Raw genomic sequence first — 25,016 nt, forward strand, 5'->3', positions numbered from 1 at the left:
AAAGCCCAGCCGAAAGATGGCAAGGGAGCAAATCCCTTGCTGACACGGCACCCTCTCCTGGGCGCATAACCGGAGCCCCTGCAGCCAGGAGGCGGGAAGAGCAGGCCACGCCGCCCTGCGGCAGTAAGGACACCCAAGAGGGCCGGCGGGCAGCACGGCGACCCTTTATTCCTCTAATTTCTTGAGCTGCTCCTGGGAAGGCTGCCCCGGCACGTCGGCTGCTCGCCTCACCCCGCTGAGACCAGCGGGAGGCCGGCGCCCTGCCCCCCGCCGGGCGCGAAGCCGGACGGAACATGGCGGGTCCCTCCAGCACCCGCTTCCCCGCCTTTCCCCGCGCAGCCGCGCATGCGCGGCTGTCGGCACCGAGGCCGTATCCCTCCGCCGCGCCCCTCTGCCGGGGTATTTGTTAATAAGGTAATCCCCGCGCCCCGCGGTAAGTGCCGCGGGCCCCTCCGACGGCTGCCCGCGGGCGGCACGCGCCGCCTCGCGCCCGGGCGCGCGGCTGTCGGCGGGTCAGCACCTCACAGCGCGGCACAGCGCCCCTCCCCTCTGCCCGCCGTGTCCCTCCGCCAGGCGCAGCGGGGACTTTTGTGTGGGGCTTTTGGGCGCCGATGAGCGGCGGCCTCCGGTGTCCCGGGTTGTTGTCGCGGCGGCGGCGGCCGGGCCGGCAGCACGGTAAGCCCCCATCTCCGCTCCCTGTCTCTCCCTCACCCCCTGGGCCGGCCAAGCTTTTCCAGGTCAGTCTGCGCCTTTGTATAGGGCCCTGTTACCGGATGTGGAAGTTGATCTCTTCGCTGGTAAAAAATAATTCCACTTCCCCCGGAACCCGGCGCCGCGGCTCCCTCCGCAGCGCCCAGCCCAGCCAGGATTTCCTGTTGGGGAGAGCGGGCGCGCTGGCCGGCCTTCCGGGGACCCCGCCGCGCGGGGGGCGCGGGCAGCGCCGGCGGCGGCCTGGGCCGTGGCGGCGGCCTGGGCGGCCTGCGGGGCGCGGCCTGCGGGGCAGGGGCTGCTCTGGGGTCGGGGGCCGCCGCGCGGCCGGTGGGGTGGTGATGTTGCGGGGACAGGTCATCTCGGGGCCCAGGTGCCCGCGGCGGTCCCACGCCCGCGGCTGCCGCACTGGCCCGGGCGAGCGCGACGCGCCGAGCGAGGGACCCAGGCGCTGAGGGGCAGAGTGGGCTGAGGGGCAGAGCGGGGCCTGGCTCGTCCCGCCGATATCTCTGCCGGACAGCCCGGCTTGGGTCGCGTAGGGGCAGTCCCGCGCCTCGTGTGGGGCCGGTGGCCGGTTCTTATGGCGGCCCGAGGCGGCTGAGCTGCGTGACGGTGTTTGGCGCCAAAGGTGCCTTGAGAGGAGCTGCGGTGGGAGCGCAGCGCTTCCCTTCTCTGCAGTGTCCCTGCCCGGAGCCTGTAACTCGTGCTTTGGGCTCTTAATAAAGCGTGTGATCGGAGCCCAAACGTGGGATAAAATGTGTTAGTTTGGACTGCAGTTTTTCTCTCCTAGTAGTCCCAGAGTTGGTGGGACACTGGCTGATAGCATGTCAGTGAAACCTCCTGTAGGAAGTCGTCTGTGTTTAGCGTTTCTAACTTAAAGCAGTTGCATGTTGTTCTTGCATGTTGCTAAGGTAGCTTTTATTTAATGGTAAAAGCTGCAATTTAGAGTTAAATGTTCTGAAATTTCTGAATGCAGTGTGCAGCACTTCAGATTGTTTTTTACATTTTTAATTATTCAGGACTTCTGAAGTATCAGACTAAGCAGTTTTGTTGAAGTGTGTATGCATGCTAATACTTGTAGTGGTACATAAATCTGCTGTTTAAACAAGGTTAAGAGCATACATGGCAGATCAGCATGTACACTAGATGTAGGCTCTTGTTCGTGACCCACTTTCTTTGCTGAAAGCAGTTTGTTTTCTCGGGTTTTTTTAGGCCTATGTGCCAGACAGAAACTGTCGAGGAAGGTTCCTCAACAAAACGGATGCTTTAATTAGAGGGACTGGTGCTTTTTGAGGTTATTTTCAAGTTTCAATTAATCTGAGACATACTCTGTATGGCTGTAGTACAGTTCAAAGGCTACATCATTAGACCTTAGATTCTTCATGTCAATCATAGCTGCTGTAACGTAACCTTTTTCGTATCTAGTGCCAAGCTTATCTCTGAAAGCTTTGTAGTTTGTTGGCAGTGCCAACCCAAACCTTGGCGGATGTCAGTGGTTCACCCTTGTTGCATAATAATATTCTTTAGATGTTGCATTCTGTTGCAGTTAATGGCCATGTTTATGCTCTCCTTTTTTAAGGATAAGACTTTTTACCCATCTGCATTATTTAATGGAGTTATGTTGCTGACGGATGCTAATTTAAATTAATGTATGAGCCTAATTGGAAGACAGACCTGCCTAAATACAGGCTTGACTATCTTAACCACTAAGCTATTCAACACTACATTTGCGTTCTTGATCTCTCTATTCAGATCAGGTATTCATCTGGTGCATATGTAGCCCAACATGAAGTTCATGTTGCTGTTTAAACACACTAGAGAGAATTTAATTACAAGCACAACACAGTCATAGAGGAAAGCTGAAAGCTATTAATATATTAATGTAGTTTCTATTATCATAATAGAAGTGTGGGTACTCTAAGCCTATGATATTGAGATTTAAAGTATGACATGCGAAATTATTGTTGAAATACATCTGGAAGGGTGTGATTCCCTTAAGAAACAATACAGGAACTTTCTGAGTTTTTCATGTGTAAGTCACCATAATCAGTATTAAATGATACATATAGTGAAATCATACCAAAGTTTTTAAGAGATCCTAGGACATGGAAGTACACCTAGGTTTAATGCAGACTTTCTGGTGCATTTTAAAGTTACGAAACTTTTAAATAAAAATAATTTTTATTCCAATTAAAAGTTTTTAATAGAAATAAAAACCTTTTTGAAGAGTTTTTCTGAGTTCAGGTATTCTGCTGTTGTATCAGGATGTAAAAACAAAACCACAAGTTGATCCTATTACTTCTAATAATGATCAAAACCGAGTGCTTGATTAAGGATTTAAATAGTTATTGCTAGCTATTTATACACTGTACTTCCAAAATATTTGTGACATTGATATGGATAGGCATATTAGTTAGAAATGGCTATTCTGAATTTCTGCTGGTACTATGCAATGCTGGGATCAGATGGCAGTGTTTCTGAAGGTCGGGTTTTGAGAAGCAGGTTAATCTTGTTGAAATAGGGGAAAGAAAAAGGCATTGGGAAAAGGGCATTTTTTTTTTTCAGATGTAATGAGTGTCTTCCAAGCTATCTTCCAAGTACACTTCTGCTGCATGCCACTTCAGTAGGGAAACCTGTTTAATTAGTATTTTATGAAAGTTTATCTTGGGTTTTTTAGGAATGATTGAAAATCTTATCACAGATACAGGGTTATGGAGTTTATCTTCTGGTAAATTGCAGTGCTGCAGTCCATGCTTTTCTAGCATAAGTGCATCTCTTAGGAGTGTGCCTTGGTAGGGGTACACTGGAGGCTGTGAGATTTCTGTATTGGCAGATGTTCTGCAACAACTGGTTTGTGTCTGTTGATTTTGAGCAGTTGTTCACCACTGCAGTGCTAGAAGGGGAATAGGGCTGAGTCCAGGATCTTTGAGGCAGGACACCAGACTGAAAGGTGCTGCAGTATTTTAAGCCAAACTTAATCTTCTTCCTTTGGACTGCAGACTCTGCTGCTCTATTGTCTTCAGGGTGTGGTGTGGTGTAGCCCAGGCTTCCCAAGCTGCATGTTTTCCAGCTCCTCTCCCTCCTTACAGAGCCCATTTAGCACACAGTTCCGCCTAAACTCCATTCAAACGCTGTTCTGTATCCCTCTGGTAACAGCATGTTGTTCAGAGTTTTAGAGAATGTATAAAACCTTAAATCTGAGATGAACATGAAGAAGCAGAATGATTTCCTAGGTGTAAAATAGCAATAATAATTTGATGTTTTATTTACCAGTTAATTGTGGCACGTAGGTAATGATACTGTGTAGAATGTGCTGCAGTAACAAAATGTGGAAGTTCAGGAGATGATTAATGCAAAGAAGTCCAAACCCAGCAGAAGGTCTTCCCTATTTTACTCATTTGCAGACAAACCCCATTGCTCACACAGTTGTGTAGGAGCTGCTAGAAGTCTGAAAACATAATCCAGTTGCCATACGAATAACTGTAACAGTCTCAGACTTTATTTCAGAGCCAGGGGTGGTTTTATTGTCTGAAAGAATCCTCTTACTTGTAATCATTATCCAGCTGTTGTGCTAGCCAAGCTTGATGGAGATGTCAGTTACTGAAGAGTACCTTCTAGCACAGTTCAGTGGAGTTGATTTGTAACACTTCATAGAGTAGCAGCAGTATATAACTAAGGGTGCTGCTTTGAAATAGAAATCTCATTTTAATTTTAAATGTATGTTATTGTACTATCTATAGTACTTTGCTTTTGATAGTATCACTGTGCTATTGTAGTGTTACTGAGTGATCTCAAGAGAGCAGCTGAAGAACTCCTCTGGAAAGGGAAGAAAGGGAAATTCTGACAATGGAGACCATGGTATGCCCCAGTACTAGCAGTGGAAGGGGAAGTGGGGTGGAAGGGCATGTTGTTACTCCAGGGTTTCTTGACCTTACAATACTGGTCCTTGGAATGGTCAGCCAGATAGAAATCAGCTTGAGGTTAAGTCCTCTTGAGAAATTTTGTGAATGCCAGTGCTCATTGGTTAAAAGTGACAAAATGAGCATGTATTCTGTTGGAAAGGCCTCTTCAGTTGCTGCTGTTAGTGAATTAGTGACACATAATGTGATTTTTATTTTTGAGTTCAGCAGTGTAATTTTGCTAAGTTTTAACTTTCTTCCACTAGATGGCCCAGGCATGCTTTCAAGTACCTGATGAGAACTTCATTTCTAAACCAAAGTTAAAATTCAGCATCACCAAACACACGTAAACTTCTGTGATGCTTTGTGCTTGTTTAAAATACACTTTATATCAACCAAGAGAGCATTGGTTAATGTAAATAATACATGGTAATGAAGGTTATGCCTGGTATGATCATCTGTGTCCCTCTTTTTCCTTGTTTAGAACTTTCCTTATTGCATGTAGTACAAAGCAGTTTAGTTTTGCATTGAGATGGAAACTGATGCACTGTTAGTCTGACAGTGTGTTCAACCACAGTGGTTCAGAGAGACTCTGATAAGGTGATTTTAGGCTGAAGTTTGTCCCTAACATCTCCTAGGAGTGAGGCTTGCATTTTGCAGAGTTGATTTTTTTGCTGCTTGATTTTGCTGTTTAGAGGTTTGGTAACAATTTTGCAGTTTATTTCTCCAGTAGAAATGTGGTCAGTGGGTTCTGAATAGGCGTAGTCATTAAATATATGGACTGTAATTTAATTCACCTGTTTGTTGTCTGTCATACATCATGTATAAGCTTGTGGTCAAGGCTGTTTTGTTGGTTAGTGGAGAAAGATAGATACACACAGAGGACAGCTCTTACCATGACTGTAAGTCAGACACGGGGATGAGGCTGAAGAAGCAGTGGGATGTGCATCCACAGGAATGTCCGAAACTCAACAGAACTGAGCCCAACACAGTATGAATCTATTAGGCCAGCTCTGGCTGGAAGATTGAATTAGGTGACCTTAAGAGGCCCCCTCCAGTCTCAGAAGTTCTGTAATTCCAAAAGGAGGCTTTATTCCTTTTGTCTACTGGTGTTTAAAACAAAATGAAACACAAGGAAAATAAATTGTCTTTCTGAATTAATTCCTAACTAAAGTATTTTGCATTAATTTCCAACTTTCCTTTTGCTTCTGAAGACCTTGATGTGGTGTTATTAGGCCACCAGAAGTGTGTGTGTTGTGTGCTCTTTCACTTCTTAAATTGCACCCCCTGTCTCCCCACCAAGAAAAAAAGCCAGCCATATAAAGGGAGTGCTATATTCCTTCTTTCATTGCTGCACTTGCCAAATACCCTCTCTGTGCTTTTGTTGTTTTATATCATTACTCCTAGTGTCTCCCTGGGATAGTAGGGATAGTAGATTTTCTTGTTTTCCTGTTTCTCTTTTGCTCTTTATGGAAAAGTCAGCTGTTCCTTCCTCTGCATCTGAATCTGTGCTCCCTTTTTCCTTCCTTTTCCCATTGTCAGTATTTGTCCTGGTCTGCCACCTTCCTGCTCCTCTTCCCTTTTCTTGCTGAAGACGAATCAACATGTCTGTGTGTACTAAAAGGATGAACATAAATGGAGTGTTAATTTTGGTGAGGGGATATTGCTGCCTGAAGTCAGTTCTGGAGACAGGTGATCTGCTTCTGTTCCTGGCTCCACTGATGTGTGTTGGAGTTCTGCATTTGCAGTATTTCCATCTTCCTTTCTTACTTATAAAGTCAGTAGCTTTCAACTTATGGAGCAATATACCACACAGGCTTTGCCAGTTGATCCAGGTGCAGAGAACTTGATTTTGTGATAGAAGTGTGTGTTGAACTGGATTTCTTTCTGAACTGATACACTGCAACTTTGTGTAGGAAATTGTAGTCGCATGTAGCTGCAAGGCCTTGCAACTGCTATTATTAGTAATACAGGCTTAACTTCACTTGTGACTGGAAACTAAACTGATGAAAGTAATTCCATTTTTAGCATCTTGGTAGTGGAAACCCTAGCTATAGGACTAGTTAATGATGTATTTTGGTTGGTAGCATGAGAAGATTATCTAAAGAATATATGAGAATTTTTCAGCTCATCTCAGTCATGTGTCAATCAAAATTTTGCACTTACAGTTTTTTGTAACCGTAGACAGTTGAAGCTGGTAGTAATGTTTGTTTTCAGGCAGACATTTTAGTTCATGTATCTGATATGTGTGGTACAATAATATAGGCTTATTGCATCATTTTTGTAGCTAAGGATACAGAAATTCTGGTTTAGTGTGAACAAAATGAAGTGATAGTGATGGGCAAGATGTCAGAAAAGTGTTGTGTTTCATAACTATCTAAATGCATTTACGTAGTGGTACCTCTTAAATGTGTAGGCATTTTGGATAAGTGATTGTAGTGCCTTTGGGCATGTGGCATAGCAGCCATGCTGTAATACGATTTGAAAGCTGGGCAGAGCTGCAGAAAGTTGCAGTATCAGGTGAGAACCTCTAAACCACTTTCTGCTGTAAACAGTATGTATCTGGTTCAGATAATTTAGTTTTACACAGCATTGCAGCTGCTGTGGTTATGTCCTTGTAATACGGACATCTTCACCCCAGTGTCTGTCTGACAAAAGTAATTCTAAAATCAAGCTGCTTATTGCAATCTGTAAAGCTTGTTCTCATGGCTGTAATACCAACCCCAGGTTTTGAACTTTTCAGAGTAGTTCAGAAATAATTAAAAAAAAACCAGTGGCATTTATGTACTAAAATGGCATTAATCTTTTTATTTTTTCTATATATTCATTTATGTCCTTCACTAGATGTCACTAGTAGATTTGGGAAAGAAACTTTTAGAAGCTGCACGAGCAGGTCAAGATGATGAAGTTCGCATTTTGATGGCAAATGGAGCACCTTTTACCACAGATTGGGTAAAGAAAACTTTTTCAGTGTTTGGTACATCTCACTTTTCCTCACCTGCAGAAGAAAATAGGATTATTACAATTAAGCATTTCCATTGCAAGCCTTTAGACTTTCTTCTTGGAATTATGCAGCTACCTCATGTAATGTCTAATCCAAAATTAAAGTTGTCTGTTTCTTCATATGACCTCCTACTGATCTTGGTAACAGACTGTGAATGAGCTCATTCTGGTGGCTTTTAAGATGAACTTTGGAATGGTTAATGAGAGAAAGCAGCAGTCATCCTCCTAGTTATTGTGTTTATGCATTTAGTATAGTAAGAAGTCTGAATTAAGAAAGCAGTCCCAACTACCTAAATAATGTGCAGCTGAGAGTTCCCTGATATAGGGGCTTTGAGTTGTCTTTTGGAGGTGCCTTTTTTTGAATAGGATATATAGGGAGGTCAGGTACCTAAAATTCTAGGGTGCTTGCAAGCCCCTAGGGGCCTTAAGCAACCAACTTTCAAGTTGACTCTGCTTTATGCTGGAGATTGGACTTAAGTGTCTTCCAGAGGTCCCTTCCAATGTTGCTATGGCCTGTTGGCCAACGCTGAAAATGGGGTTAGGCCCCTTGAAATACCACACCTCAGAAAGACAGAACACCATAGCACAGACCTCAAAAATTTGCTTCCAATGTGCAGGTTTTTTGTGTTGTGATTACTGGGGGCGGGGAGGAACTCACAGAAATTTAAGCTTTTTCTTCATACTCTGTAAAAGCCATGATAGCTTTTTTCTCTGAGAATGCAAGGGAAAATGGTTTTGAAGTGGTGCCCTAACACCCAAGTTTGATAGCTTCAGAACAGGAAGAAATCCTTCATACTGACATCTGTTAAAGCTCCACTTTTTCCATTATGTTACAGTTGGGAACATCTCCACTTCATTTAGCAGCACAGTATGGACACTACTCAACAACAGAAGTGTTGCTGCGAGCAGGTGTAAGTCGGGATGCCAGAACCAAAGTGGACAGAACTCCATTACATATGGCAGCATCAGAAGGCCATGCCAGCATAGTAGAAGTCTTACTTAAGGTAAAAAATGTTGAAACAAGGTCTGACACATGGATATTACAACAGTTTATGATCAAATATTTGCAATTTCCTTTTAGTCATGAAAACAACATTGGAATGATTCATATTTATACATGTGCATTAGAGCTTTGTTTTCCTGTTAAACTGTAATTTATTTTAGCATTAATATGATTTCAGGTGGATTATTTATTGCTGTGTCAAAGTAAGACTACCTCCTAATTTGGCATAGTGTGAATAACCACTTTTAGAACCAAGACATGTTGTGTTTTAGGAAGTCTTTAATCCTTTGAGGTGAATAATTTATTTGGTGATTAGATTGAAGTTGTTTTAAGAAATCTGTAAGTGTAAGATAACAAACAGAACGTTACTGACGGAGGAAGGCAGTTTTGGGCTTCATTATGTCACCAGCATTATGTAATTCAGATACTTCTAATGACAGTTCATGCAATGATCTTGTTTGTAGCATGGTGCTGATGTCAATGCGAAGGACATGCTCAAAATGACTGCACTTCACTGGGCTACTGAACATAACCACCAAGAAGTTGTAGAACTCTTAATAAAGTATGGAGCAGATGTTCATGCTCAGAGTAAATTTTGCAAAACGGCGTTAGATATTGCGGTAGACAACGGAAATGAAGACCTTGCAGAAATATTACAGGTAACTTTTGATTCATGATGGTAAGGGAACTTAAAGTACTTGTTTACAGATGTGAAAAACTAAGCTTTTAATCTGTGAAACCCTATATTGATTGGCAATGCTAAACTCAGTCTAGTTTGTGACATGGAAATGAGATTAATGTTAGTAAACATTAGTGACCAAAGAACATTTTTACCACCTACAAGTCAGGGATAAGTATCTTTTATTTTCGTAAATTTAAGTGTTGTAGTACGCAGAACTAGGTGGTATCTTCACAAGCAAGTTGTAAAACTTCCCACTCTGCCAATAAGTTTTGACTGTACCCTGGTGTTCATTTAGCTTTGTATAGGGGTATTGATTTCCTAACAATTGGAGATCAGGAGAGGAGACACAAGAGATGGCAATTTTTCCTGAATTAGAAAGACTAGGATTGAATAGTTGAAGTGATTTGGATTGGTCTTACAACAGATACTTCCATGAGGATGTGTGCTCCACATTAAAGGCAAATGAAGAGCTAAATATTACTGATAAAAGAATAGAAAGCAAATGAAAAATACCATTACACCACTGCATAAATTTGTGTTCCCCTACATCTTAAACTGTAAGAACTTCTACTCTTGTTCCTTTAGTCTCCTTTTCATGGCAGAAAGGATATAGTAAATTAAAGTCAATAATAAGTCAAAAAAACCACAACAAAACACCGAAAAGATGACTGCAATCTACAATCCATAGCAATTACTTAGCTTTCAGAGCTGATTTTCATGGCATGTAGCTGCCACAGCGGCCTCAGTTCTTCAGGCCTCTATTTTATACATGTGAGCTTTCGCATATCTACAAAAGGGCCTTGCCTTAATATGATCCTCTTTGTTCACAATAAATAAATGGTAAGGAGGAGAGGCAGTGTGTCATTATTCTCTTCCACTTCATCAGACTTTTTGTATTTAAATTTCAACCAGGAAAAAAAGTTTCTCATGTCGCATCCTGTGCTTGTGGAAGTACATGATGTGCATATATTGCATGAGTATAATGAGGGAGATCATCACTCTTTGAGTGGAATGTGCAATAATTCTAGTTCTTACAAGGTAAATAACTTCTTTGTACCTACCGTTGGAATGATCTTATTATGTTTGTTTCCTAGATTGCAATGCAGAACCAAATCAATACAAATCCAGAGAGTCCGGACACTGTGACGATACATGCAGCAACACCGCAGTTCATCATTGGACCTGGAGGGGTGGTGAACCTAACAGGTCTGGTATCTTCTGCAAATACATCAGATGGAACAGGTATTTAGATGTCTATAGGATAGGTACTGGGATTTTATACTTTAATCGGTTTTCACCATTTAGTGATAAGGCCTGAGGAAAAGCGGTGGTAAGAATAATTACCATGTTCTTCTTCAGTGTTTATGTGCTATAAATAAGCTAGCTGCTTAAAACAACAATCTTCACAGACATAAATTATCAGAAGTTGTATTTGCTTGAGAAACTTGCTGCAGAATAGCAGAATGTTGCTGAGAACAGTGTGTTAGCACTGGTTTTAAATTTGTCAGCTAACTTTTCTTTTTCCATCCCACCAGATGAAACAGGAGTGTCTGCTGTACAGTTTGGAAATTCATCAACGTCAGTATTAGCCACGTTGGCAGCTTTAGCAGAAGCATCAGCTCCACTGTCTAATTCTTCAGAAACGCCAGGTTAGAAAGCTTAAGTTATTTAACATCATTTAATAAATTAAAAGTACAGAACTTGCACTTTCGGTGATAGAGTTCATACAGAAATGAGGTTACAGCCTTCCTTTTTTCAGCATTAACAAAATTTTTCCTTTATTTTCACCTGGAAGGTGGCCAAATTTATACGTACAATTACTTCTCAATAAGATTTCTGACCACAGCTAGTATTTCTAGGCCTAATGTGAGTAGCATTCATCTTGCTGAAAGCAAGTAATTCAGGAGATTGAATTTAAGTCTTTTTCTACATGCAGTTTGGTTGCATTTGGTGGGAGAATGGGTTCTTTGAATGCTTTCTGTTAATTATTGGGAAATGTCTCCTAACATTGTGAATGCTTTGTCAACAGTTTTCTTAATCTTTCACCCAAAAGGCACAAGAATATTTGGTGATCTTAATGTGCAGTTGGCCCATCAGAGTATCTATGGGTCATCTTTTCAACATTAAGGCATTCTACTTGCATTTATAATACTATGCAGTGATGAGTATGTCCCACTTCAGGCTGGTACGCTTCAGTTAAACATAAGCCTAGCATTATTGTTCTTCTTAGGAAGAAGCAGCCTGCATCCTTCATTGCAGATGTATGCACACTACCTTATTCCATAAGGCCATGACAAGAAGCCAGAAAGGCACAAGGAATTCCATTGTCCCTGGTTGCCGAGTTTTGCATTCTTCTTTCTGATGAATTTCTCACTTCACTTCTGCCCCATGGATCTTTGCCAGTTACTGCTTTGTCTGAAAAAAATATATATCTGTACCCAGATTTCTGGCCTGACAGCTACATCCCAACATAAACCTGAGTTTTCATCTCAGAGTATTTTGAAGTCCTGCAGGATTTCTTCTAAATACAACTCTTCTGCTGCTTCTCAAAGCAGTACTATTCTCAAAGCAAGGAAGTACAGCTGTACTATTTTATGACATTTAAATATTGCAAGTGGGTGATCCAAAACCAGAGTGCAGTGTCTTTTATTATAGAAGAAGCTGTTGATGTTTTCAATTGATACATTTCAGTGAACCTGGGATCTAATTGTAGGAGAGAAACTCGAGAAAGGATTGCATGTTATTTTAGAGCATTAAATGTGTATCCAGGACTCAGTAGTAGGCTTTGGTAATGAACTGAGTGTAATGTTACAGTAAACCACTGAAGATAAAAACTATTAGAGAGGAGGCAGGAGGCAATGGACAGAAGGAATAAGCTTGAAGTCTTGATGCAGTAATTTCACACCTTCAATAACACAGTGTCCGTCATACCTAACCATCCTGTTTATTTTGGAGGTTCTGCTTTGATTTTTACGTAGATGTGGGTAGTCTTGCAGCATCTTACTGTGTAAATTATTTTCTGGGTTCTTACTCCTTTTATGGTTCATAAAGTGTAAAGAATACAAAACCAGTGTATAGTGACATCAGTAGTAAATGTCTTCAAGGTAAAAATAAAAGAAAAACAGCACCATGCACCTCCCTTTTCTTTGTGGTCATCTTGTTAACGAGTCATTTATAAATACTCTCAAAAATTGTAGCACTGAGAATTCTGGTTTTGGCTCTTACCTTGCATTTAGCATTCTTTACTTAAGACTGTATAAACTTGGACAAAGCACTTAGGTTCTGCTTTTTCTATTGTTTTTATGTAGGTTTTCCTCCTCTTTCACAGTTAACTTTACCCTGATCTCTTCCCTAGCTCCTCATGTCCTACAGTTAAAAACACATCAATTTTGTAAAACCAAAGAAAGGAAGGCCCTTCTCACTGGAGCTGAATAGACTCATGCTTTTTTTTTCGTTGTTACTCAAGTATATATGAGGCATGGATGTTATGCACAAATGTGGTGCATAATGTATGTATGGAACTCAGAGTTGGATTAGGAAAAAAACCTGATTTAAGATGTGTATTTGGAAAGCAGTAACTGGTGTGCTTACGTATGGAATTAGGCATATGCCTTGCTGCTTGTGAAGGTGTTCTCCCCATGTGCACACTGCAGCAGAAAATAATGCATATTAATTCAGAGATTCTTGAAAATAATTGTGTTGCATTCCTAAATGACTTCAGCTTTCCTTTGGCATGTGAAGCAGTATGGTAACTAATGATTATGTGGGTATGAAGGAGAACAAGGAAGGTATAAGGACTGTATTTAAGGGCACTTCTTTTTAGACAGAATGTTCATTTTTCTGTTAAGGTCTGAAGAAGTCCTGATAATGTTTCTTTCCACAACTAGAAGGCCGGTGCTGAGTTTGAAACTGGAAGAACAGGGCTGTTTGCCACAGCAGCTAGTATTAGCACTTGCAGCTTGGAAAGGCAGTGAGTGGTCTTTCTTACTGCTGAGCCTGTATGTGGAAGTCAGATCAAGTTCAATACAACACCCCTTATTTATGTAGGACTTACTGTTTTGGTTTACTGAGTAAACACTCTGTGGATATTTAGGCAGCGCTATAGGACAGTAATCTCTGAACATAAAGGACTTCAGAAGACAATGACTGCAGTCATTATTTGAACTACAGAGTGATTTTTTTTGTGTGTGTGTGTGTTATACTGTAATTAACTTAAAAGATGAAAGCTTCAAGATTTCATCTACCTTCTCTCATCTTGAGCATCACAACACAGTCTATAGGATTTTATTTTCATCTCTGTAGACAGAAAGCATTCTAATGTCTGTCATTTAAATCAAAGGCTTTTCTTGTACCCTGACAAATTGAAAATAAAATACAGAGTTAGTGTGCTTGAGTTTCTTTGATTGTGCTACTAGTCATCTTGCTCTTTTGTCTTGGTATCTCATTGCTTTAAAAAAATAAGAGTGGTAGTGTGAGACCTCAGTTAGTGTATAGTGCAAGTGTGGTATGTGTTGTAGTTCTAAATGCAGCCTTACCCTTACCTTACCATGATGTATAGATGTAATGTAAAACTGTGAGAGTTCACTGCTTTTTTTGACACTCATTGTCAAATAATGAATTAGAAATGCCTACTTGAGCTGGAATTTTTTATGTTGATTTTTACATATAAAAATACATACATACAATGTTTATTTTTCTACTTAAGCTCTATCTTTCTCCTTCAAAGGTGTAAAAATGTCAACTCTGCAGAACTTTTCCTTTAGTGCTGTTTCATATTTTGTATAACAAATAAAGTTGTGTTTGTGTTTGAAGTACCCAGGTAGGACAGACAAAACTTTAAGATTCTCTAAAGATCCTTCAGTCTGTTACAGTCTTGAAGACTGTTACGGTAAGCAGAGAAGTCAGGGCTGGGTTCTGAGGTACACCTGGCAGGTCGCTGGTTGAGGAGTAGTTTCAAGCTAGTATTTAAAGTTTGTTTGGTTTATTCTGCCGTTAGTGTAAATTAGTCCAGCTTGTGTACAATGCTGAAGTTAATTGTGTTCTTAAAAAACAACTGTTGTTCTTGCTGTGGTGTTAACACTGAGCCCAAACCATCAGTTTTGAGTGGGGTGTATCTATCAGGAAACATACTAAATAAAAGAACTACTATATTGAGCAAGGTAAACCAGGACAGAGTTCCATGTATATTTCAAAATATTAGTGCCTTATGTTGCCTGGTGAAAGATTTTATTTATTTATTTATTTATTTATTTTTATTAACAGTATAATGTCTTTTAAAATTTTATGCCACTCAGTGCATTATTACAATTTTTTTTTTCTTCTGCTGTAGTTAAATGCATTTGAAATCATATAGTTTAATAAATTGACTTAATTCCTTTACTAATCTGTTGATAGTTGTGGCCACAGAAGAAGTTGTGACTGCAGAGTCTGTGGATGGTGCTATTCAGCAAGTTGTCAGTTCTGGAGGTCAGCAAGTTATTACCATAGTGACAGATGGCATTCAGCTTGGTAATCTGCATTCAATTCCAACCAGTGGAATAGGGCAACCAATCATTGTGACCATGCCAGATGGACAGCAAGGTGGGTGGAAACATGTACAATTTCAGCTTGAGCAACTGTTTTAGTTATAGTTATGATAATGAATTGTTAGGTGCAAATAGTTTGGGTAATTTTGTGTAAGTATAAATTTAAAAACATTGAGTTCTTATACTGCAAAATGCTCAGACATATGAGCTACTGCAGTTCAGTGAGTTACATGTCGGCTGAGTGCATTAGGAGAAAGAATAGAAGAATTATTAATTGTATGGAAGGGAAACGGTACGTTGAAGGGAAAAGTGATAACTACTTGCTTTCAGTAGGCTGGATTCTTGCAGACTTGTTATGAAGGCTAGAAGATGGAGTAAAACAATAGTCTTCTTCCAATACGTAGTTGCTTTGCCAGAAAGACAGGGAGGTGAGGCTTGGAAGTAGAAATCTGGTGCTTCAGGCAAGCTGTGCAAGTCCTATGGAGTGCGTTCTTAACAGAACAAAAGCCAAGTCTGACATGCTTGAGGTCTTAGAGGAGCAGTGGCAGAACCAGTGGAACCAGAGTGACACAAATAGTCCTGTTGGGCCATATGTTTGTGGAAGCTGCTAGTGTCATAAGTGCTGTTTTGTGACGTGTATGTTTTGGGTGGTTTCTTTTAAAGATGTTCTGCCACTGCTATTTAGACAAAAGTTATTCCTTCTCCAGTTTCTTCATGAGGACTCCCAGTGTGGAGTTTGAAGAGCTGTACCCAGAGGACAAGTTATTTGGTTCACAGTCTTGTCTGAACAAGTACAGCTAGTTACCAGAAAGCATGAATGTGTGTAGGTAGTAACTGAAGTGACAGTTACAACATTTATTTGCTAGATGGTTGCATGTCTATATTAAGAGTATGAATTTCTTTAGATCCCTTTTCCTTTAAGGTTAATAACTACTGGATTTTCAGATTACCTAAGGTGTTCTAATCAATCAAAATCAAAAGCCAGTTTTGTATTCAGTATTTGCTTAAGTAACATAAAGATTGTCTGATTTATATGTTAGAGAATTGACAGGCTGGTAACAGCTGCAATTCACTTCCATGTTTGTTTGCTCTGTGAAAAATGGCAATAATACTCCAGAGTGACAACTAACTATTGTAGACCTCAATAGCGAAGAATTTTAAAGTTCTTCAGTAGCATACAAGCAGCCAAAGTTTTTAGTAAATTCTCCTCGTAAAGACTTCGTAGTGCACTTTATTATATAGTTGTGTTTTCAAAGGGAAAAGTCTCTGCATTTTATTGCTGTTAATAAAATTTTATATAGTGCAAATATTGTTTGAAGCAAATGTGTTTATATGTACAAATGTTTTCAGTATTAACAGTTCCAGCAACAGACATTGCTGAAGAAACTGTGATAAGCGAAGAACCACCAGTGAAGAGACAGTGCATTGAGATTGTTGAAAATCGTGTGGAGTCTACAGAAATAGAAGTAAGGAGTATATTGCGTGATATGTGTTAACCAGAGTATTCAGCACTGAATATCTGGTTGTGGGGTTTTGTGTTGTTCTAGAGTTTAATTTTGTGTTACCAGAGACTGAAGTGTGTGAAACAATAACTTGTTCTGTCTTCCAGGTTACTGGAATTCATCTTTTACAAAGTTGTTAAAAGAATGTAGGAGAGCTGTTTGCTTCATCCTCTGGTTGTGCACATGAAAGTGTCACTTCTTTAAATATATGATAACTTAATTTTTTGTTTTTCCTTTAAGATCACCAGCTACTTTTTAAAACGAGGTACCAGTATATTGAGTAACTTGGCATTTTCTGTTAGTGAATGAGAGTACTGTACCCACATCTTTCTGTTATGACCACGTGCTTGTCGTGGTTGTGAGATCTTATTTTTTACAAGGTTTCCTTTCCATTCATTATATCTAAATAACTGTTACTGGAAATGTGAAACAGTAAGATTCTGCGTTTGTCAGTTTGTATCTGCTCCTCACCCCCTCCCCCCCTTTTTTTTTTTTTTTTTAGTCTGGAGCTGTTTACACATCTTTGCCCTATCCTGTTGTGGTTTTGTTTGATTTTAATTATAGTGTGAGACACTTAACACCACTGAGAGCTCTTTTTATATATGAGAAATAGATGTAGCTGTTTGATTTTAAATTGTAGCCTTTTTATATTAGCCACAATAGGTCAACCATCTCATTCCTTCTTCTGTTACTTGTTACTGTGCTGACCAGCTTTGGTCAAAAGTTCATGAAAATTGCTGTTTGCCTTGTCTAGGCTGTAAGTTCTCATTTTGTCAACTCCATGATACTTCATTTATCAAAGACTGTATTCTCTGTCTTTTGTTCACATTACTGAATTGTGCCTATTTGAATTTTTTTTTTTATTGTACAGTATGTGCTATGTTATTCATATCTAATAACAATAATTACCACCTTTCATCACTTGCTTTCCCTGTCCCTAAGTTGTCACATCAAATACTTCTGGGGTTTGCAGCTTTGTGGTCATTACAGATTATCATGGCAGTTGAAAGTTTCTTGCTGCATTTTTTAAAATGTATGACTGTTACAATAAAAGTGTTTCTTTTGTTCACACTTTTAAACATTTGCCTGAATTATTCATAGAGGAAATTACATTTCCTTAAGTATTTTAATAATTCTGTTAGGTGAAAGAAAAAATCCTAGATTGGTTAAGTAATAAATTGACCTGTTCCTAATCGCACATAGTTGGTGTAACAGTACAAATAATTCTTTTAAGGGCATTGCCAGTTTTAGTTGTATGTTTTAAACACGTTTCTCAAATACTGCAAGAAGTTGGTTTAAATTAGTTACTTTCTTTGTTACTTTTAAGTGCAAGTTTTGATGACAGATTTTGTCCCTGCCTATACTCCATCCCTGGCAGTGTTCAAGATCAGGTTGGATGGAGTCTTGGGTGACATGGTTTAGTGTGTGGTGTCCCCGCCTATGGCAGGAGGGTTGGAACCAGATGATCTTAAGGTCCTTTCCAACCCTAAGCATTCTATGATTCTATACAATTGGAAATGCAGATGCAGACCTTGGCCTCTGTTTGGAGGCAAGTTGTGGTTCACAGGGGTATGATGCTCCCTCAGTTTGGTAACAGGGGCATTAAAGAGGTGCACATAAAGTCAGTTCACTTCAAACTTCTTCATCCTAGAAGGTGTTAGATAGTTGAATTTGGCGGGAGTAGGACCCCTCTGCTCATTAAAATATTTTTTTTAATGCAGAAAACCTTTATTGTTTGGTTTCCAGTGATTTATTCACTTATTTCATTATAAAGAGTTGATACAAGTCTAAGAGCGCTTTCTTCAGCTATTTTAATTTCATGGCATGTGAACAGTTAACTGTAATTAAGTTGAACATCATCCCATTCATGTCAGGTGACAAACTTCCCTGTGAAAGTATTGTGAATGACTAAAGCTGTCCTTGTGATCTTTTATTTTTCTCTTCTGCGTCTGTTAAGTTCAAACATTTCAGCTTATTTTGAAGGGTGATGGCAATTTTCCTGATCAGTTTGATATTTTAAATATAGGGTGGCAGCAAAAAAACCCCTGTGGCACAGATACTGTTTTTCATTTTCACACATAAGTCATTAACATGCAGTGATTTTTATTTTCATTCTTGTATTTGACTTTTGTTGCATGCTGTGTTGCATTCTGTGTTGCATGCTTGAAAGGTCACACATTAGAACCAATCATTTCATTAGACTAAAAAAAAAAAAATCATAATTGTAGACTAATTATATTAGTGAATTCATGTCCCTGTTTGTTCTGTTGTTAAAAAGAATGCTTGGCTTGGTTATGTTAGTTATGGGTGTCCTTGTTGTCAATATATAGACTGTTAAGAAAAGTTACATGTGATGAAGAAAACTCTCTGATAAATTGGAAGATTTCTTAAGAGCACTCAGGGTCCTCTAATTTGTTTTTTACCCAAGTAGGTTTTTATACTGATACAAAAGAACTTCACATAATTAGAATGCTTTCTGGATTTGATTATATTAACAGACCAGATACAGTCTTCCCTATTCTAGATATCAAAGGAACCAATTTTCCCTGTTCGATCTGCTGTAGATCTGCATTGCTTCTCCAGAAGCATTGGTTTCTTTTCACTGCCTAGTTAGGCAGTATGCTTGGCCTCAGTTCCTTAGCTTGTTCTGTTGATGTTGGAGCAATGACTGTCTAAAAACTACACCTGTTGGTAGCAGGACTAATGTACATGCTTTGAATTGCTAGTATGTTTGGTAGATACTGGGTTTACCTTCTTGTCTCTGCCACTGAGACTTGTTATTTTAGGTATGGTGTCCGCCCCCTCTGTTTTTCTCTTCTGTGCGAAATACTTTTAGGTATGGTGTAAGAACCCCTTCGCTCCCAAGTGTTTGCAGTCTGCACGCACTCCAAATTTTCAGATGTGGAACTTCTTTTTCATATAAGTAAGATTAGAGGAGCTCTCATTTTATTAGCATATGCTCTGGATGAAACAAACCCCTCCTAGCTTCCTTTAGTTCTTAAAGCCCTGTGTAAAATCAAGTAGCATTTAATATGTTCTATATTATAGCTAGTCTTTATAACCTGTTAATAACATCTCTCCTTCACATGTCATTTTTGCTATACAGATGCTGCTGTTAGCAATGAACTGACCACCTATGTCATTATATTCCAGCACATTCAGCACAGCATGTGACTGCTAAATGTGACTGTGACAAGTACTGAGAACAGTAGCAAGTAGAAGGGAGGCAGAGTATTCTGTATTTTCAGGCTCTGACCATGAAAATCTGTGAGTGCAGCAAAGAGGTGAAGAATAGGGATGCTGTTATGTGGGAGTGGGGGGAGAAAATTGTAACAACTGTTTGAGGTATTAAATGGGAACATGGTACCAAAATGCTGGGAATAAGGTAAAAAGGCACCTTACTTTGACTGGGCCTCAATTTCTGATGAGAGTTTTGTTTTTCTGGGAAATAGCTTGCTTCTCTGACAAATTCCCTCCTGTGCATACTTAACAAGTACAGTGGAAAGAATGATTTGAAATCAAATACTACGTTACTCATAAAAGTATGATGCACTTTAATGAAATGGTATTTGGTTGAAGATCAAACCAGAACTATTTTCCAAGCAAATTGCGTTTTCAATTGGGCTCAGTGCAGCATCAAACAAAATGACAGAACCTACGTCACTGCAGATAGAAGTACATTCTCCTTAGTTCCTAAGGCAGCCTCATAGGAAATGGCATTTCCCATATTATTTTGCTTGGAAAACATTTTATAGCAATCCCCAACAAACTTGTATGCAGGATGGAGTCTTAAGTTCCTCCTTTTGAATTGAAAAAGCGCATCTAGCTAAGTGTCTGTTAATTCATAAAGAGGGGATATCCTTGGGGATGTAATTATACATCAGGATTGCATAGTATTAATCACTTCAGATCACTTCTTTTAGGGAACCTAGTTATGTGTGTATTTTGGTTAGTGGGCAGCTGTCACTTCCCAGTGCAAGCTTCTGTTAGGTAACAGTTTTTCGTTCTACTGTCTGACTGAAAGTACAACAGAACAGGACAATCCTGTTTGATTGGATTCCAATTTACAAGAGTAACAAAGGGAATTGAGTAACTGGACAAATGCTAATATATGATGTTATATTTAATCACTGCGCTTCCTCTTTTTATTTCACTCTTTTCCCATGAAGACTTGCTTGGTATCTTTGCAGCTAAAGAAACTTGGGTTTACTATGGTTCCACCTAAAGCCTTATTGTGGGGAGGTGTCTGGTGTGATAGTTCCTGTCTAATTTACACAGCAGTGCTCGGTTTGCCCGAGTAAGAACTGAACAGTTTCTACGTGATATCCTAACACTTGAGCTGCATGCAAATGCAAAGAATTTGCCATTTTAATGTGTATTTGATACATACTTGACAAAATATTGCTGGTTATGTTTCTAATAGGAAAGAGAAACTCTTCAGAAACAGCTGGATGAGGCAAACAGAGAAGCACAAAAATACCGTCAGCAGCTTCTAAAGAAAGAACAAGAAGCAGAGGCTTATCGGCAGAAGTTAGAGGCAATGACCCGCCTCCAGACTAATAAAGAAGCTGTTTAATAAAAGTGAACATACTGCAAAGCCTGTTACTTTCCAAAACCTGCAGTACAATCTTGAACTGTATGCTATATAGGTACAGACGCAGGATTACATGATAGAGAAGATGCTACAAGTTGATAACTGGACTTAAGCCGTGAGCTCTCATTAATTTCTTGTAACATAAAAACTCTGAATTTAGAAATTGTGAAAAGTATTTAAAATGAAATACTGTAAATAGTTGGTTTTTTTACAGTTTAAAAATGAGTTGATAAATCTTTTTGAAGGGATCCAGAAACACGAGAAGCCAATGTTTTTGTGAAATTTTTGATTTTAGTATGAATCTAACTTCTGAAAAACAGAACAGTTTTAAGGGTGATGTTGTTGATTTAAGCTGACAACTTGAAAATTATGTGACAAAATGATTTAACAGTTATTTCTACATGGTAACAACTTAAACTTCTCTGAATAAGACATTTCCAAGTGGAAATCTTTGTACAGCTTTAAGTAGTTGTCTCAGATTCTCTGAAAACCATTTTTGGTTGTTTTTTTTTTATTTTAGGTGGTGAAATTTTTATATTTAATTTCGGATATATCCAAGTAGATTTACATGTATATGAAGCTAATATTTTTTAAACTTTTCAGTTTGTACATATGCTGCATGTTTTTATAATTTCTACACATGCATCCTGCATAGGTATTTTTCAGCAAAGATGAGGAACATTATAAGGAAAATTATGAGGAAAATGTTTAGCTTATATGTCATTGGAAGTAAGCAGCCAGTTTAATTGTGGATGGTATATTTGTTGAAAGAATGTAATTTGTAATTAAAAACAAAAAAAATCTTAATTTACATACGAGATGTGATTTAAAACTTGGTAGTGGAGGCATCAAAACTTCACTTTGTGTCTTACAATTTTCATGCACAAGCTTTCAAAAGTTCAGTAATGCATAGGAAAGAATGTCTCCACTGGAACACAAATAGTAGTTCTTTTAGGATATTCCTATTGATCTCTTTTTCCCAATAGCCTTGAAATCATTTCAGTGATACCTTTTTTTCTAAATGGACTTTTGCATTTTAATTATGCAATTGGACAAGTAATTTTTTTATGTTATGATGCTCCTGTTACCCAGCATCATTGTTCTTCACTGTGATACTGTGTTTGTGTGTGTCTGTGCAGTGATCTATTATGGTTAGGATTTATATAGCACGTTACATCTTCAGAGCTTTGTAAAATCTTTTAAAGAGCCCTTACTGTACTGCCTGAGGCAGGTAAGTGAGAGTTCTTGTCTCAATTTTATAACTGATACAAGTGCAACACAGGGAGTGTTAAATGACTGGCCCAAGACCACATGGATCTGTGGCAAACCTGGGAATAGATCTCAGGAGTTCCTGGCTTCTAGTCCTGTGCTTAGACTGAGCTGCCTTAAGATTGTTCAGCGCTGTGTTACATTAAATTTTGAACTACTGTGCAGATTCCTTTTTTGTAAGATAAAACTCTTTGTGCTTTGCTTTATTGTTCCATGTTTCACTGCTTTTATGGAATTGTTTATATAAACTTAAGCAAAAAGTCTAGTTTACCTATACTGTACACAGAAAAATTACCCTTAAAACTGTACTCTGGCCTACTTTTTCTATTTTACAATTAAATATCTTTTCCACATATATCTATTGTAGAATCAGTTCCATTTCAATTGTTTTGTATGCACATCAAGGTCAAAGCTGTGCTGTGTCAGCATTCAGAAAAATAAGAAAAAACAGTTTTAGGATTAGAATGGACTTCAGAGGTAGGAGGGAGGTGTGGGGAAAGAATTGCATTACACAGTACTGAAGTAAAACCTTCCTTCTTCAAACTTTGATTTTGGTTTATAGAATTGGCAATTAGGAAAAAATCCTAAATATTCTAGTATTGGTAAAAATTTGGCAAGTTTGATCCCATTTGGAAAATTGGGATCAAATTATTGGCAAAGAATCAAAATATATAAAAAAGGGGGAAAGCTGTGGTGGTGGTTTTTAGAATTATTATTTTCAAGTATGTAATCCTGCTCAGCTGGTACTTGAAGCAAGCGTTATGCAGTGACTAACTGGAAATAGCTACCTTTTTTTTAAAAAACTCCATTATGTCACTAGCGAGTGCAGGAACCAGTTAGTCAAGTTAAATGCTGGTTAGGCATTGCTTCGATTGAATTATTCTATAATCAAAATAATGTTTGTGTCCTCACATCTCACAGACTTAACTGCAGTTTAATCTCTGTGAACTCTTCATAATGATAAGAATTCAGTGTTGGTCTGGGCAGTGATAGTGGTAATGTTCACCTCCAAATGGAGCTTTCCCACGGTTTCAATGGCACAGACCTTTGTAGCAAACAATGAAAAGAACCTTTTCTATTCATCCTGCTTCCTGTGAGCAAATATTCTATTCCTCATTGTCTGTAACAAAATCCTTCCAAGTGCAGGGTAGCTATAACAGAAACTTATCACCAGCAATATTTACCGTACCTGTAATTCATTATCACCTATTTTATTCTAGTTCCGAACAGGACCTGCTGTTTGTTCTCTTCTGCGCAGAACAAGAAACCAGCCTGATGAAACTATCGCCTTTGAGCAGAGGCATAGGGTATATGTCACATGGAGTATTTAATGTGTAGTTTAGCTCTGGAAACATTGTTAAAAGTAATGCTCCTTATTTGCTGTTCCAAATTGAAGTCATAAATGTAATTAGCTACCAGCTTTCCTTGAGCAGACATCCGCATATTGAAGTAATGCATTAGTTACTTGTAATGAGGTACAATCACGGTTTTTGAGAACTCTGAGCTCTTTTGACATCAGTCCTGTGCTTGATGCTAGCCCCTTATCACCTTCTTTGTTACCCTTTTAGGGAGCATTTAAAGTAAAGCCAAGAGAGGCTCATAAATTGATACTTAGCGTGGGGGCACTTTGTTATTTTTTCCCTAATGTTTCCAGAGAAATGTGAGATAAAGCAGATGAATATGCATACAGTATTTTTTTCCTGCACTACTTGCACTTCCTCTTTCAATGCTTTTTATCTTTCTTGTTTTAATTTCAGTATATTAATCTGATGAGCATGTATCAGCATCTTTGTCATATCTATGAAACAGTTCTGAGATATCTAATCACAGCAGAATCTAGGAAAGGTTTTCACACTGTTCTGTAGAAAGTATGCTGTGGAGAAATACGTAACAACTTCCTAGAATAATGAAAGTGTTTGGGCTACACTATAGTACATGAAGCAGAGAACCAAAGCTGCTCTGACTGCCAGTTCTCTTCCATGTGGTGAGAACAGAGAAACTGCTGCCACATATCAGACAAAGGGTCTGCCAAAGCAAAAGTCCTACAAAGGCAGCTATCCTGTCTCAAACAGGGCCAGCCCTAAGCAAGAGCACAGGGTATAGCAAAAATAGGATGAGCATGTATTGCACTACAGAATAATTTCTCTTTCTGGTGCTTAATCTATAAGTCCTACCTCTCTCTTTTCCCAGGGCTGCCTGATGTCAGTGTAGAGCAAGTGAGGTCCTTCTGGTGAAGATAAGTGCTCAACATTTGAGTCAAACCAGTGTCAAAGGTAGTGCTGCCAAAGAGGTCAGGATGTATTTTTGTGTTCTGAAACTGAAACAAGGGGGAATCTACATGGCTGTTCTTCCAAACTGAGAACAGTCTAGTTGGAGGACTTGGAGGAATTCTGGAGATACAAGGATAAATCCCAGTACATATATGAGAAAAGAAGCACAGTGGTGGAAGAGAAGGAGGCATTTTCCCAGTTCAGCAATCTAGGGTGGTACGAGTGGAGGAACATCACCCCGCAGTGTAACCTGGTCTGATCTGGAAGGGCAGGAAATCCACAGAGAGGATCATTGCTGCTTTGTATTGCAGTTCTGCAACTGGCAATAATTGCAATGCCTCTTCTCGCAGCAAGAGACTTGACAGCATAGGTGTCAAATGTGTTAGATGCTGGTGTCTTGTTTTAATGACTACTGTTAGCACAGGAGTTCGGTGTCCTAAAGTAACATGGATGCTTTTATTTGGTTTTGGAAGCTCTTAAGCTTTTTCTCTTCCTCAAGTCTGATGTTAATGTGTCATATATTCATGACATACATTACTGTGAGACTTCTGAAAGATTGTT

The 25,016-nt window shown here is 39.3% G+C and overlaps 1 protein-coding gene across 6 annotated transcripts; it reads left to right on the top strand.

Moving 5' to 3' along the window:
• The first annotated feature begins 391 nt into the window (after window positions 1–391).
• On the top strand, window positions 392–24,872 carry GABPB1 (GA binding protein transcription factor subunit beta 1). Of its 6 annotated transcripts, XR_013957752.1 has the most exons (11): window positions 392–675; window positions 7,452–7,559; window positions 8,447–8,614; window positions 9,078–9,272; window positions 10,390–10,537; window positions 10,831–10,944; window positions 14,690–14,875; window positions 16,171–16,286; window positions 20,746–21,031; window positions 23,406–23,492; window positions 24,376–24,872. XR_013957752.1 is itself a non-coding variant. In XM_080626484.1 (9 exons), exons 2-9 carry the CDS (start codon window positions 7,452–7,454, stop codon window positions 20,896–20,898), a joined length of 1,188 nt encoding a protein of 395 aa, XP_080482610.1. In that variant the 5' UTR covers window positions 392–675; the 3' UTR covers window positions 20,899–22,554. The 6 variants fall into 6 exon arrangements, 5 of the variants coding, with proteins under 5 accessions (XP_080482610.1, XP_080482612.1, XP_080482613.1 ...); XM_080626484.1 differs by lacking the exons at window positions 23,406–23,492; window positions 24,376–24,872 and having other exon boundaries at window positions 20,746–22,554; XM_080626486.1 differs by lacking the exons at window positions 23,406–23,492; window positions 24,376–24,872 and having other exon boundaries at window positions 10,390–10,501; window positions 20,746–22,554.
• Window positions 24,873–25,016: the final 144 nt, after the last annotated feature.

This window comes from Psittacula echo (genome assembly GCF_963264785.1).
Source record: "Psittacula echo genome assembly, chromosome: 10".
Taxonomy (NCBI): Eukaryota; Metazoa; Chordata; class Aves; order Psittaciformes; family Psittacidae; genus Psittacula; species Psittacula echo.

Coding starts and splice junctions, on each gene's coding strand:
- GABPB1 (XM_080626484.1), top strand. CDS start 7,452: ATGTCACTAGTAGATTTGGGAAAGAAACTTTTAGAAGCTGCACGAGCA. Junction 7,560..8,446: donor CACCTTTTACCACAGATTGG/GTAAAGAAAACT, acceptor ATTATGTTACAG/TTGGGAACATCTCCACTTCA. Junction 16,287..20,745: donor TGGAGTCTACAGAAATAGAA/GTAAGGAGTATA, acceptor TGTTTCTAATAG/GAAAGAGAAACTCTTCAGAA.